The 13,616-nt window shown below is 38.5% G+C and overlaps 1 protein-coding gene across 1 annotated transcript in view; it reads left to right on the plus strand.

The window, feature by feature from the left end:
- The first annotated feature begins 12,130 nt into the window (after positions 1–12,130).
- tmem8b (transmembrane protein 8B) overlaps positions 12,131–13,616 on the plus strand; it is a 230,241-nt gene continuing 228,755 nt past the window's right edge. Inside the window, exon 1 of the mRNA XM_077231543.1 lies at positions 12,131–12,344. Within this exon, the coding sequence (XP_077087658.1) occupies positions 12,260–12,344 (85 nt within the window). The 5' untranslated portion in view covers positions 12,131–12,259. The remainder of the gene's footprint in view (positions 12,345–13,616) is intronic.

Below are 13,616 nucleotides of genomic sequence, written 5' to 3' on the forward strand. Positions count from 1 at the left end.
CAATGGAAGTCAATAGAAACAGAAACGTTTGGTTACCAACATTTTTAAAAATATGTTCCCTTATGTTCCACAGGCAGAGTTGTAATGACATAAGTGTGAATAAATGATGAGAGAATTTTCATTTTTTGAGTGAACTATCCCAAAAAAGTGGATAGCACTTTATTGGTAACGCTTCCTTTTACAGTACGTTAACTTACGTGTACTTGCAGTGTACTTACCTAAGAAAGTACTGGGTAATCATAGTTAAGTTTACAGTGCGTTAACTTACGTGTACTTACAGTGTACTTACCTAAGAAAGTACTGGGTAATTTGAGATAAGTACATGGGTTAAGGTTAGGTTTAGGGGTAGGTTCAGGGTTAGTACCTAGTTATTATCCAGTTATTATAATTACTATAATAAGTACATAGTATGTACATGGGGAACAGGACTGTAAAAGGAAGCGTTACCCTTTATTTTACAGTCCTGTTCACCATGTACGTACTATGTACTTATAATAGTAATTGCAATAACTGGTTAATAACTAGGTACTAACCCTAAACCTACCCCTAAACCTAACCTATGAATTGTAGTTTTCTTATAGTACTTTCTTAGATAAACTGTAAAATAAAGTGTAACCCAAAAGTTAAATCCGTTCTGATATGGTGAACACAGTTAGCCATAGATACACAGGCCATTTCAAATGCCAATTTTATGTTTCAGCCACAGATGATCATAGAGAAGCCAGAATTATGCAGTGCACCTTTAAGGCAACAACAAGGTGGTTGAAATTAGTAATTGTGTGGATTTCTAGACCAAAAACTAAATAAAACATCTCTTGTGAAAGTAATCACACAAATGGCAAATCTGAACAAGATAGACTGTCATCTTGTTTTCAGGTGTTTGTGGAAATGTGGCAAGATATTTGTAATGTTTTCTCTGTAGCACCACTGAGAGCATCTTCAGCAGCAACATTATCACCTGATTTGGCCAAGAAGTTGTTCAGGATAGAAGAGCCACCCAGAGAGTCTTTGAGCTCTTTGAGACAGATTTACCACCTGAGGACATCCACTACAGCCAGTAATTACTGCAAAGCCTGCAGCAACATTTAAAACCCTGTTTGCTACATTTATAGTCTGTTCTCACATTAAATTCCAGGACTTTTTTAAAACTCCCTATAGATTCATTAGATTCTCTAATCTTAAATTTTAGTGGAATAATATATACTGTGAACCTAACGTTGTCATTGTTATAGAAATCAAGTTATCACAACTTACCATTACTTATAATACCATGTTTTGGCATTATAAATATATTTAAGAATTTCCACTACGCAGCAGCTTTGACAAACTCATGAAAGTAAACTGAGAATGTTAAATTGATAGGTTGACATACAAATATGTATACACTCTTTCTTAATGTCATTATATGTTTTATTTTAATGTTATTTGCAATGTATTTTCAATATTTAAAAGCTGTTTTTTCCTCAAGCAGTGGGCTTTGGCAGACTGGAGCGGTAAAGGTGAGACAGATGGGAAGAGTTGGTCCTTTTTTTGAAAAAGACCTTTTTCATAGTTATGTTCAGTTTAGATTTTGTTTTCAGTCATTTGCCTTCTTTCTGCCTGCTTGTGTTAGTAATTTGATTCTATGGTTTCTGAAGCTTTTCAGCTGTGTCCTCATTAATTCCTTTTGTCAATCCCCTGTATTTAAGTCTCCCTGTTTCATTTGAGTTGGTCCGGTCTAGTCGATGTGACGTGAGCGATATACTTTGTGTGTATCTTGTGGAATATTAAAAACTTGTCCATGAACTTGTATCTGTAACTGCGACAGAAGACCGGACCAAAAAGGATTAAGAATTTTAGCTCCATTTTTTGTGTGTGTGTGTGTGTTTTCCCCTCACTATGGACCTGCCCACCGTACTTCTCTTGTGCCTGGAGCAAATGGATCGTTCGCTGGAGGACCATACCAGGAGCTTTTTAGATATGCCGTGTCTTACGCACTACCCCGACAACTCGCTCTGTGTTTTTTACCATGCTTGCCTTAATGAGCAGAGTAAGGAACGCTTCCCAGTGAACGGTCCTATTGAGGATTTCGCGCCAATGTGGAGTGGGTGCTGGTTCACAATAGGCCGATGGTAACCTTCGGCCTAGAGGAGGACATCACCAGCCCCACTCCCGAGTCCAGCCCTATACCACCCCGCTGCGTGGACATGATGCCTGAGCTCCCCACAGACGGAGATCCAATGCCTGCTGCGATGGAAGACCCGATGCAAAAGGAAGCGGATGAGCACACCATCTCCGTGGAGCCTGGATCTCATGAGACGTCTTACTAGGTGTATGAACCGGCACCATCATGCGCCACCGAAGGAGTCATTTTGGAGTACAAGGGGATGGAAAGAAGCCTCGCCCACCTCCCGTCACAGAGTGTGTATCAATACTGGGCTCTATAAACTGTTTGCTAATGTTTGAATAGGAAGAACTTTCCGTTTCTCCAGTGTTTCCACCCAGCCTCCCTCTCCCGCCACCTCTTCAACACACTACCAGTTAATCTGCTCTGTCATCGCTGTCCTCCATTTGCCCCCGGTTCCTCCCCTGTTTTCCCTCTGTGACGTAGATCCACCTCGCACCATCCATCATTCAGCTCCTCCTGCACAAGGGGATCGCCTTGCTCCGCCTTCGGCCGCTAATCCCATCGTGTCTCTTTGGCTTCTCACCCTGACTTCTATGTCTGGATGATGCGGCACGGCAGGCCATAGTGCGCCAGAACGCCCACCGAACACCAGCTTATTGGTGGAGAGGACACAGAGTGATGAACCCAATTAGTATAAGTATATATTAGTATAATATCTATCTATATATATATATATATATAGATTATATATTAGAGGTGGGCACAGATTTTTTTTTTTTAATCTAGATTAATCTCACTGTAATCTTGGAATTAATCTAGATTAATCTAGATTAAAATGGCTCATTTGAATTCTGCCGAAGGCATTCAGAATATGTGTGCTACCCAAATAATGACTAAAAGTAAGTCTTTGAATAGTTCGCCTCGCGTAAGGATGTGATTTCTGCCAAAAATGCCATTCGACAATAGAGGAGCAATAGTCGAATATCGTTTGAAAAACAAAACAAATAACCCCACACACAATGACAGAAAGGGAGGCCAATTTAATCTTTAGCGATTTGTCAAACAAACTGTTTATTAATTGAACAAGTAACATGTTTTCGTCGTTTTTGTAACATAGTAGGCTAATTGGAAGAAGAAAAAAAACAATAAGCACGACGTAGCTACAGTCCGTTTTTGCATCGCCAAACCAGATGCTCGTTAGATCAAAAAATAATGTCATATGTCATAAGGATTTTATGTGAACCTGCCTTTACCGGCAATAGCCTCCTCCTTTTTAAACAAATTAGTTTCAATCAATGTAAACTATTCGTGTGACTATGCCCCTGCGCAATTCACAAACATTAATGCAGGATGGCGGGTGTTCATTTCATAAACCGTACACAATGGTAGCTTTAACCTGTTAACCTTTGCCAGTGCGCCGACACTCTGAACCGTTTTTTTGTAGCCTATAAATTAATGTATATGTCCAAAACACGGATAATGTCATACTTTTTAGTAGTGCTATCGTGGCGTAATAATCTGTTTGGTTGTAAAATGTATTACCTGAATGAAATTAAATCGAATGCATCGTCCTGTGGAATCATTCATTCACTGACAGCTTACGAAGATGTTCAAGTAATAAAGATCTTCATCGCTGGCAAACAATATGATGCATTTGCAGATTTGCTTTCACTAAACTAGATCCACGGCCACTTCATCCAATGCTCTTGATGTTCTTAAAGGGGTGATGAACTGAGAAATCTAATTTTCCTTGAGCTTTTGACATCTAAGAGGTCACCATATTATAAGAATATCCTGTAAGTTTCAGAACTGAAAACGTCCTTGTTAGTCCAATAAATGCTTTTATTGACACCAGGCTCAGCAAACGACTCGTTTTTCAAACTGGGGAACTACGACGTCAAAGAGGATAAAACACCAGAAGAAGATCAACGCCTACTTCAACACGGCCGGTTTAGCCCCGCCCACCGATTCGCGCATTACAGGCATAGCTAAATAACATAGGCCTACCTCGTGATGACAAACCGGATCGAGCTACCAAGCAGTAAACATGCCGTTTACTAAATATTGTGCAGTGCCTGGTTGTGGAAGAAGACAGTCGCTGCATAAGCTTCCTCTGGATTCCAATAGGAAAGCATGGTTAAAATTTATTTTTAATGAGGTTCCAGCTGATGTGGTGAAAACATTGTCCGTTTGTTCGCTTCATTTCGCCGAGGACTGTTTTGTAAACAAGACACAAGTCGAGACAGGATTTGCAGACCGATTAAGATTGAAAAACGGTGCTGTGCCTTCTATATTGGATCCGACAGGAATGGTGCAACACACTTATGTGAGTAAAATTTCTATAAAAACATTAAAGATAGCCTACATTAGAAGTAGCATAAACAATTAACAATAACTTACCACGCTGTCACAGGCTGAAGTATCCGTTGTATTTGAGGTGTTGTTGGTTCATTGTCCTGCGACTCTGGGTCGAACATGTATGGGCTAATCATTCCGGTTGCCATTTTACAACATTGGAAGTTTTCAAAACAATTTCCCCCACGTGCACTGTCGAGTGAGTTGAAACTCATTATTATGCAAAACTGTTATCCACTCACAGCAGTGGGCGTTTACTTCCAAGTCTTCAATGCGAGACGCCCATAAAAACCGAGCGTTTTTGAGCTAGGCTCAAAACTAGGGTAGAAAATATCCTATTACTTATTCATTTTGATGTTTTTGAATGTAAAAACCAAGCGAACGTAATAAGTTGACCTCAGACAAATATTATATAATTTTTAAAAAAAAGCCAGTTCATGACCCCTTTAAATCTTCCTGTTAGGAATCCGAGTCGAGTGTGATTGAACGCGTTTCAGACGATTCAGTGCGTGAGGAACTGAACAGATCATTCAGACTGACACCCATCAGTCAGACTGAAAAAGTGATTCATTTCTAAATTGAGCATCGTTCATGCCCATAAAAAGATACAGCGCGCTTGGAATAAACTCATCTAACAACATGTATTGCATTAAAATAAAGTAACGAGAGGAACGTCGCCCAACGTAACATGTAAAAGTATTCACCTTGTGTCCCTGACAGGAAAATACCCTGCTACGCGATCTGTGACAGTAGGCGCGGCGTCAATTATGCTAGGCTACACATGGAATTGCGCGAAAATATAACAATAATTGAAAAAGCTATTTAATGATCCCAACCCAACTTTGAGAATAGATTAACGGCGATATTTTTTTTATCGCCCGATAAGAGTCTCACGTTAACGTAGCACGTTAACGCCGATAATGGCCCACCACTAATATATATATATATATATATATATATATATGGGGATGATTAGGAGGCCATGATGGACAGAGGCCACTATGCAAATTTGGCCAGGATGCCGGGGTTACACCCCTACTCTTTCGAAAGACATCCTGTTTTGTGACCACAGAGAGTCAGGGCCTCGGTTTAATGTCTCATCCAAAGGATGGTGCTCTTTAGTGTCCCCATCACTATACTGGGGCGTTAGGTCCCACACAGACCATAGGGTCAGCACCCCCTGCTGGCCTCGCTAACACCTCTTCCAGCACCAACCTGGTTTTCCCAGAAGGTCTCCCATCCAGGTACTAACAAGGCTCAGCCCTGCTTAGCTTCAATGGGCAACCAGTCTTGGGCTACAGGGTGACATGGCTGCTGGCAAAGTGGTACCCCGGATCCAACTCGGGGTTCGTCACTGCAGCTCTGTCGCGTCTTTGGGGTCGCTAAGTTCCTTCAGTTCTCCGCGACTCCCCTTGGCTCCTCCCCCCTCCACTCCCCCCAATTTATGTTTCATACCCTGCTCCAGAACCCCCTCCCTCCCTCCTCTTATGTATACAGAGGAGGGAGGGGGAGCTTATGTCACAGTTATGTTCAGTTTAGAGTTTGTTTTCAGTCATTTGCCTTCTTTCCGCCTGCCTGTGTTCGTATTTTGTTTCTATGGCTTCTAATTTGATTTCTCATTCTTTTATGATGTGCCCTCACTCGTTCCTTTTGTCAGTTCCCTGTATTTAAGTCACTTTGTTTCATTTGAGTTGGTTTGGTCTCGTCGATGTGACGTGAGCGATATGCTTTGTGTTTACCTTGTGGAATATTAAAGACTCCCGTTTTGATCTTCATCTTTGCGTTTGTGAACTTGCATCTACCACAACCGTGAAAGCCTTTTACCTTACAGCATATGATTTAAAGTTCTGACAATACATAGTTATCGTCTGATATGGTTACTTACAATACTATAACACTTCAAATGCGTATAATTGTATTTTGTTCATTGATGGAACATGGTTAAAATGCTGTTAAATCACCATTTATTGAAGTTCAGCAATGAAATGTAAGGGATCAAACCTTAATAAAGCTGTTTATATTATCTGTAGTTATAATTTTAATTTAATTCAATGGAACATTTTTTTAGGCACCATTACTCAATTAAATCGAGGGAAATAGTTTTGAGTATTTCATTTGAGTATAGTCTCAAATTATTAGGGTTTACAGCGTACAAGCTGGTCATTATCACAAAATAAACTCTGATAGGTTTGTTTTGCGATAATGATAGGCTAACTTACATTTTTATTTTTATTCATTATCAATATATGATAATGAACAATTTTGATTAAAATTGAAATTAGGTTATATTATTTTGATTATGTGAGAAGAGAGAGTGCAGAGTGAACCATAATGGATACACTGTAAGCAGTGTTGGGAGTAACGCCTTACAAAAGTAATGCATTACAGTAACATATTACGTTTTGCTGTAACGCAGTAGTGTAAGGCATTACTAATCAATTTTCAGTAATATTTTACTCGGTACATGTTCGGTAAGGCTTGCGTTACAACAGACTTTTAGTTTTAATTGTAAAACAAACAAACAAAACAAAAAATACAGCAAGACCGCCAGACATTAACGAATGAAAGATGCAAGTAGGCTAAATTACCTGTTCGTGGTCAGTCAATAGCCACGTGTGATGTCCAAGTCTGTAATTAAAGACTAAATGGCAGCGTCTGATATATTTGTATAGCGATTTATTTTTTACAGGAGTGCCGTGAGGTATAATTTCGGCCTCTGTGCTCACGCTGGCCAGAGGAAAAGCGCCTAATGGTGAAGATGGCATGAAGACTACATTCGCGAGATGGACGTATGCGCATTAGGCTATTCGTTCTTTCTTTTCTTTCTAAACAGTTAGGCTATGTTTATGTGGTATTTTTCATGTTTTCATCACGCAATCATGTTTTTGATGCCGTGGTGACGCGTTCATGTAAGGGCGGCGGCGCTGCCGATAAAGCACCTAAAAGCTGTCACAAAGAACCGGCAAAAGATTTTGAAAATGTCAAATATAGCAAGGAGACATGTTGATTGTTTATTAATAAAGTCGAGATGAAGTTGACGATGCTGACTCGCGATCTTCGCAGTATTGAATGCACCAGAGAGAAATGCACATTTCATTTCATAAGCAGAGAGCAGTCTGTTATCTTTCGTTTTGAATTGTTCTGTTTACAAGTAGACATTTCAATATAGATATATTTTTCAGGTCCGTACAATTAATACAAAACGAAATTCACTTTAAAGAAAGGCTTCGTGTCTTCTGTGTAAGGTGTCTGTGAAAGTTTTAAAGCAGTCTTTTAGTGCCGCTTCAGAGCGGTCGCGTCCGTAACGGAGAACTGTCACGTCTGTAATATTGTTTTTTCCTCATAAATGTGGAAACAATCACAACAATAATTGTGGTGTAGGTCTACATATTTTATAATGTTAAGTTAACTTCAAATAATACTAATAGTAATTCAAAGATGTGGTAGCATTGGATCTGGACGGTATGGATAACGCTGGGAGTTGGAAGGGGTGTGGCGCCATTCTGCAGGTTCGTGGATCTGAGTCTCGCCATTTCGGTTTCATATCGCATATCGTTACAGCCCTAGTCATTTTAGAATGTTAAGTTCTACTTCTGTATAGTTATTTTTGTGAAAGTAACTCAAAAGTAATACAGGAGTAATGTAACGCATTACAATTCTGAGACAGTAATATTGTAAGGTAATGAATTACTTTTAAATAACAGTAACAAGTAATATATAATGTATTACAGTTTGGAAGTAACTTGCACAACACTGACTGTAAGCCATCTTTTTTTTGTTCTGAATAAATGGAAGAAATGCTTTCAGAATGATGAAGAACAAATGCTGCATTTGACTCTGGTGTAAAATGGCATTCTGCCCTGGAACACTTCAGCTCAAAGTCTGCCTGCATTGTTTGTGGGTAGACTTAGAGTGACATTAAACAGTGCATTGACAATACTAGGACTCCTCCAACACCATAAGTGGCCTGAGTGCATTCAAAGCAGAAATCTTCATCAAAAGCCCCACTTATGTAGTGTTACTGAACTGTTTTCAGAAGGATAATACTCAGGTTGGGAAAAACAGCACTAATTCATGGTGTGACAAGAAAGTGCATTTCTTTATCCTTTTCTCTTGGTGGTCACAATTATAGTTTTAAATACTCCAAGAGGGATTTATGACACTCCTTTTCTTCATGTTTTCTCTATGTTTATGACACTCCCCTTCTCCATAATTTTGTCTTTAAGTATTGCGCAGTATGATATGATGGAAGCAGGTCTTTTTAGGGCAGAATTGCCTTGTCACTTTTGGGAAAAAAGGATGAATGTCTTCAGAACATGAAATCACATGAACACGAGTTCCTGAAAGCTATTGACTTCTGATGCAATGCAACCATCATTTTTTGTCTGGTCAGCTCTTTTTTTCTGATTCCATAACCACTGAAAGAAAATTCTGCATTTTTTTCTGGTTGTGACTAGAATGTGCAATCTGGTAAACGTTGTAAGACAAAAAGGAAAGAAATTCATAAAACCACTGAAAGGGAAAACGTTTCTTCAGGATGCACCTGACATGGTTTCCTGGCCCAACTCAGGTTGAGTTTACTGCCCCTCTGACAAAACCACAGAACCCCACTGAATTTAAGAACATGACCTTACAACAGGATATCTCCCCTAAAATCTCCTGCTTCAAACATGTGCCTGTACAGTACAGTTGGAGTACATGCTGCATTAATACCAGACAGTGTAATCCCTGTTAAAGATTGTTGTTTTGACTACACTGAAAAAAAATGCATGGATGGTACAACAATTATTTTGATGGGTTTTCCTCTTTAAGTACAGTCTTGAAACGTACCAAGTGCCATGGTTGTGGTTTCTGTTGATTAGTCTTGATTGTTTCCAGGAGTGTGTGTGTGTGTGTGTGTGTGTGTATATATATAAATACATACATATATATATATATATATATATATATATATATATATATATATATATATGTTTCCTCTGTTCGTTGTTGTTTTTTTCCTTCCATGGATGTTGTTTGTATAGTTTTCTCAATGTTTCCTTGAGATACTTGTTATCTTCTTTATTTATATCCTTAAAGTAAACCTGGATTTAGATCCATCTCCCCTGGATTTCTTAGCCAGCCAAGTCAAGTCACCTTTATTTATATAACGCTTTTTACAATACAGATTGTTTCAAAGCAGCTTTACAGAGATAACAGGAAAATAATGCAAAAAAGTTTATTTCCTTAACTTTTATGTTGATAAAATGTTGAATATCACAATTACTTATGCACCAAGACTGCAATTATATTATAATGACTAAAAATATAGTAAAAACAGCAATGTTATGAAATATATATTTTTTTAAATATTTTTTTCTATTTTATTTTTGTTTAAAATGTAATTTATTCCTGTGAGGACAAAGCTGACTTTTCAGCATCATTACTCCAGTCTTCAGTGTCATTTGATCTGTCAGAAAACATTATAATATGCTGATTTGCTGCTCAAGAAACATTTATTATTATTATTATTATTATCAATGTTGAAACAATTGTGATACAGTTTTTTAGGATTCTTTGATGAATATGAAGTTAAAAAAAAGCATTTATTTGAAATGGATATTTTTTTAAACATTATTCATTTCATTACTGTCATTTTTGACCAATTTACTGTGTCTGTGTTTAATAAAAGTATGAATTTCTTCAAAATAAATAATAAAATACTATCCCCAAACTTTTGCATGGTAGTGTACACATACATATTACTGCTTGTGGGACTCGTTATTAGTTTATAGTCTGAGAAGCAGAGAGGACAAGACAAGAAATATAATAAGTGCTGACTAAGCATGTGGATAATGTGGGGGGTCTTACACACACACACACACACACACACACACACACACACACACACACACACACACACACACACACACACACACACACACACACACACACACACACACACACACACACACACACACACACACACACACACAAAGAGTTTCCACACTTCCACCCTCCATTCCAGTTCCAGAGGCTGAATTCATGCAGGTCTGTGAGCACGTGAGCTTTAAGGAGCTGTGGGGGGGCCAGCTGGCTAAAGTAAAACAGCATGATGGATCCTCAGGCCTACAGAGAAGCATCTGGGAACTATAAAGACTTGTCAAAAACAGTGATGGTGTTTGACTAACAGAGAATAATTAATTATTCAATGCATTCTCAACAAATGCATCAATTCGATTGTTTTGCTCTTATTTTCACTAGATAAGTTATTATTAAATATTATTATTAGGTGACAAAATAAGCAGTTTAGAAAATGAAACGAAAAACAATAGGAAGGGAAATTCACTGGCTCTCCTGATACGATTTACATATCTTTTTTTAGCTCCCTCAGCTGCTCACGTCCCTTGCATGTCATTATATTTAAATCATTATTCAGATATTGTTTATATTCAGGGTGAAAACGAACAGCATCAGATGATCATAAACATGATGTCCTTCTTCAATTTGCTCAGATGTTGTGAAAATATCAGTCAGTCCCTCTTGTTGAATGGAATTGTTGATTGGGATGAGAAACAGTAGTGGATGAAGAAGTAAATTTAGTTTAATTCTTTACTGTTTATGGAACATTATGATGACTTGTCTGTGTTAATTATAATACAATACAAAATAAGATATTAATTAGCAAATACAAGAATGGAAATGGTCTAATGTTTAATCATTTCAGTCCATCATTAAAGAGAATGGAGAACAACTGTACCTGGCACTACTGGTGATGTGGAAGGAGCGACACCTTGCGGTGAAAGCATGAAGGCAGTGATTGAGAAAACTAATGAACATCAGTGCACCTGAGTCTGACAAGCAACATTTGAGTTGTTTGTGGCTGTGATAAACAGCCATCGGCATGCATAAGTAAAGGCTTGCATTCAAATAATTTATTAAATAATACATTAAAATCTCCGTAGAAACAATTTTGCCAAGAAGATGTCCAACACATAGGCCTAGTCTTAACAAAGAATTCCGCCTAGCTAAGTAAACCGCGTTTACTATGTTTACAATGTCTTTTTAAGCACAATTCAAAATAAATTCACCTGATTCAAGCCAAGAACAGCTGGTCTCAACAGCTTCCAGCTGTTCAAACTGTTTTTTTGTCGTTTCTTGCTTCAACTGCACCGAGAGATATTTGTTTCAGTCAGCGGCCAATAGATGGCAGTATTGCCCTCCGTTTTCGCCAGGGTGAGAGGTTCAACGAAATCTAATGAACATTATCTCAAATTTAACCGTATTTCATTAGGCCTACTGCAAAAATAATGTTCCTTTCTGTTTAGCGAAGTAGTAAAAATAAATAACGCTATAGTGAGAATTCAAATGAAAAAATAAAAGCAAAATAATTAGGCTAAGTTTAACCAACGCATTTTCTAGGCGAAAGGATTTCATCAAGTAGATGATGTCAATTAAGTTAATTAAAGTATAGCCATAAAATGGTTTCTTGGAAATTAAATGCACGGAGCACCATCGCTGTAACTTGTTTCTTGAGGAGGTAAACTTGAAATGCTGCTCATTTGTCGGACAAACTGCTCATGAATCCTACCAGGACAGAGCCATTTGACCGACGTTCTCATCCGCAAATCAATTGAATGGATGTGTGGCGAACCTCCAATCAGTGCAGAGATGGGGCGGGGCTTTCTCGGAATAGCCTCTTCACTATTACGTCATGCGCGAACAGCTGGTCCGTTGCAAGAGCTGAAAATGTGGACAAGCGTAGCGATATAAAAATCGCGTCCGTGCCGTCGGGGCGTAAACAGTCAGTTTATCACGATGTGGTGGCTGGAAGGGTTTAGGTCGGGGATGGGCCGCCTGGAGATCCTGTTGCTTGTTTACACCTTGCTCTGCTCTCTCGGAGGTGAGTCGCTCAGTGAGGGTTGAAGTGAGATCTCTATCTTGATGCAGTGGAGCTGTCCTTTGTGCTGGTGCTGAACTATTCAGCACTGAATGGCTTGGCCGTAGCCTATATCACATATGCTAGTGCACTTTGGACAAACAGCAGGTGGAACGTGTTTCTTCTTTGCGCTGGTGTCTTATTTATTTTATGCTTTAATGTTGTCCTAGGCATCCCCGTGGATAAAGCACAGACTACAGTGTGTGCTACATTCTTGAGGAGCTTCGCGCGAGAAGTGGATGCTTCTTTATGTCTAGGAAGTAGGAAGACTTATATCGTAGTATAGTCTCGTGCTAAACTGAGAGCAAAGTAATAATGTATTATGTTCCTTATCGAACTGCACTTTATTGCCTTAAATCCCTATGCTGGCTTATATTGTTTTAACTCAGTTTTATTCTCTCGTAACCAATAGGCAGTTTTAGTTTAGCGTGATTCCCATAGTATCAGCATCACTTGCCTTCGGGAAATATGTAGGCCAATTATCCAATTACTGCTTTTTAATGTCAGCGTGCAAGTCTCGAGATTTACCTCTAGTCATCAAACGCTTGAAAGCGTTAGAAGAGCGCGAGTTGTTTCTTGTTTATTTCGAGATACATTTGTAGATCGCATCGATAAGGAAGTAAATCTGGCTGCCAGAGCAAGACAATACCTGCGCTGCCGTGCCTGAAAGCGCATCTGATGGATGCTGTGCTGCTTTACTGTCAGCTGTTCTTGAGCTCCGAGACGGACTTCACGGACTTGCTGTGCTTAAGGAATAGCAGGCACTGTGGTCTCGTTTGTCTTCTGTGCTCTATTTTTACTCCGTTCCATTATACATGGATAATAATTGTTTGATTACGAACAGTAGCACACATCACAAACTTAAAATAGTATAATATTATTAGGTATTTGCTGGTTCATTTTGTAAACCTGACAAGCTTAGCGTGCAGTTGTTTGTTTGGAAAAAAAAGGATATTGGTGAAAATAGCTTGTATTTATACAGTATATGCACTATAAAATATTTTCATTATTATTAGCCTATTATTATATAAAAAAATGTTTTCATCCAAAGATTCTATAATTCTGTAATTTTTCGTTTATAATTAAAAAGACAAATACATATTTTAACTTATTTTACAGTGTCCTTGTTACATGTTACATACATGTAGTAATAACAGTAAATTATGCATAATTACATGCAACTCACCGTAAACCAAATCCTAATCCTATTTTAACCTTACAGTAAGTACATGTTCT

This window comes from Siphateles boraxobius, unplaced genomic scaffold (assembly GCF_051911475.1).
Source record: "Siphateles boraxobius isolate OS27281-9 unplaced genomic scaffold, OSU_SipBor_1 16, whole genome shotgun sequence".
Taxonomy (NCBI): Eukaryota; Metazoa; Chordata; class Actinopteri; order Cypriniformes; family Leuciscidae; genus Siphateles; species Siphateles boraxobius.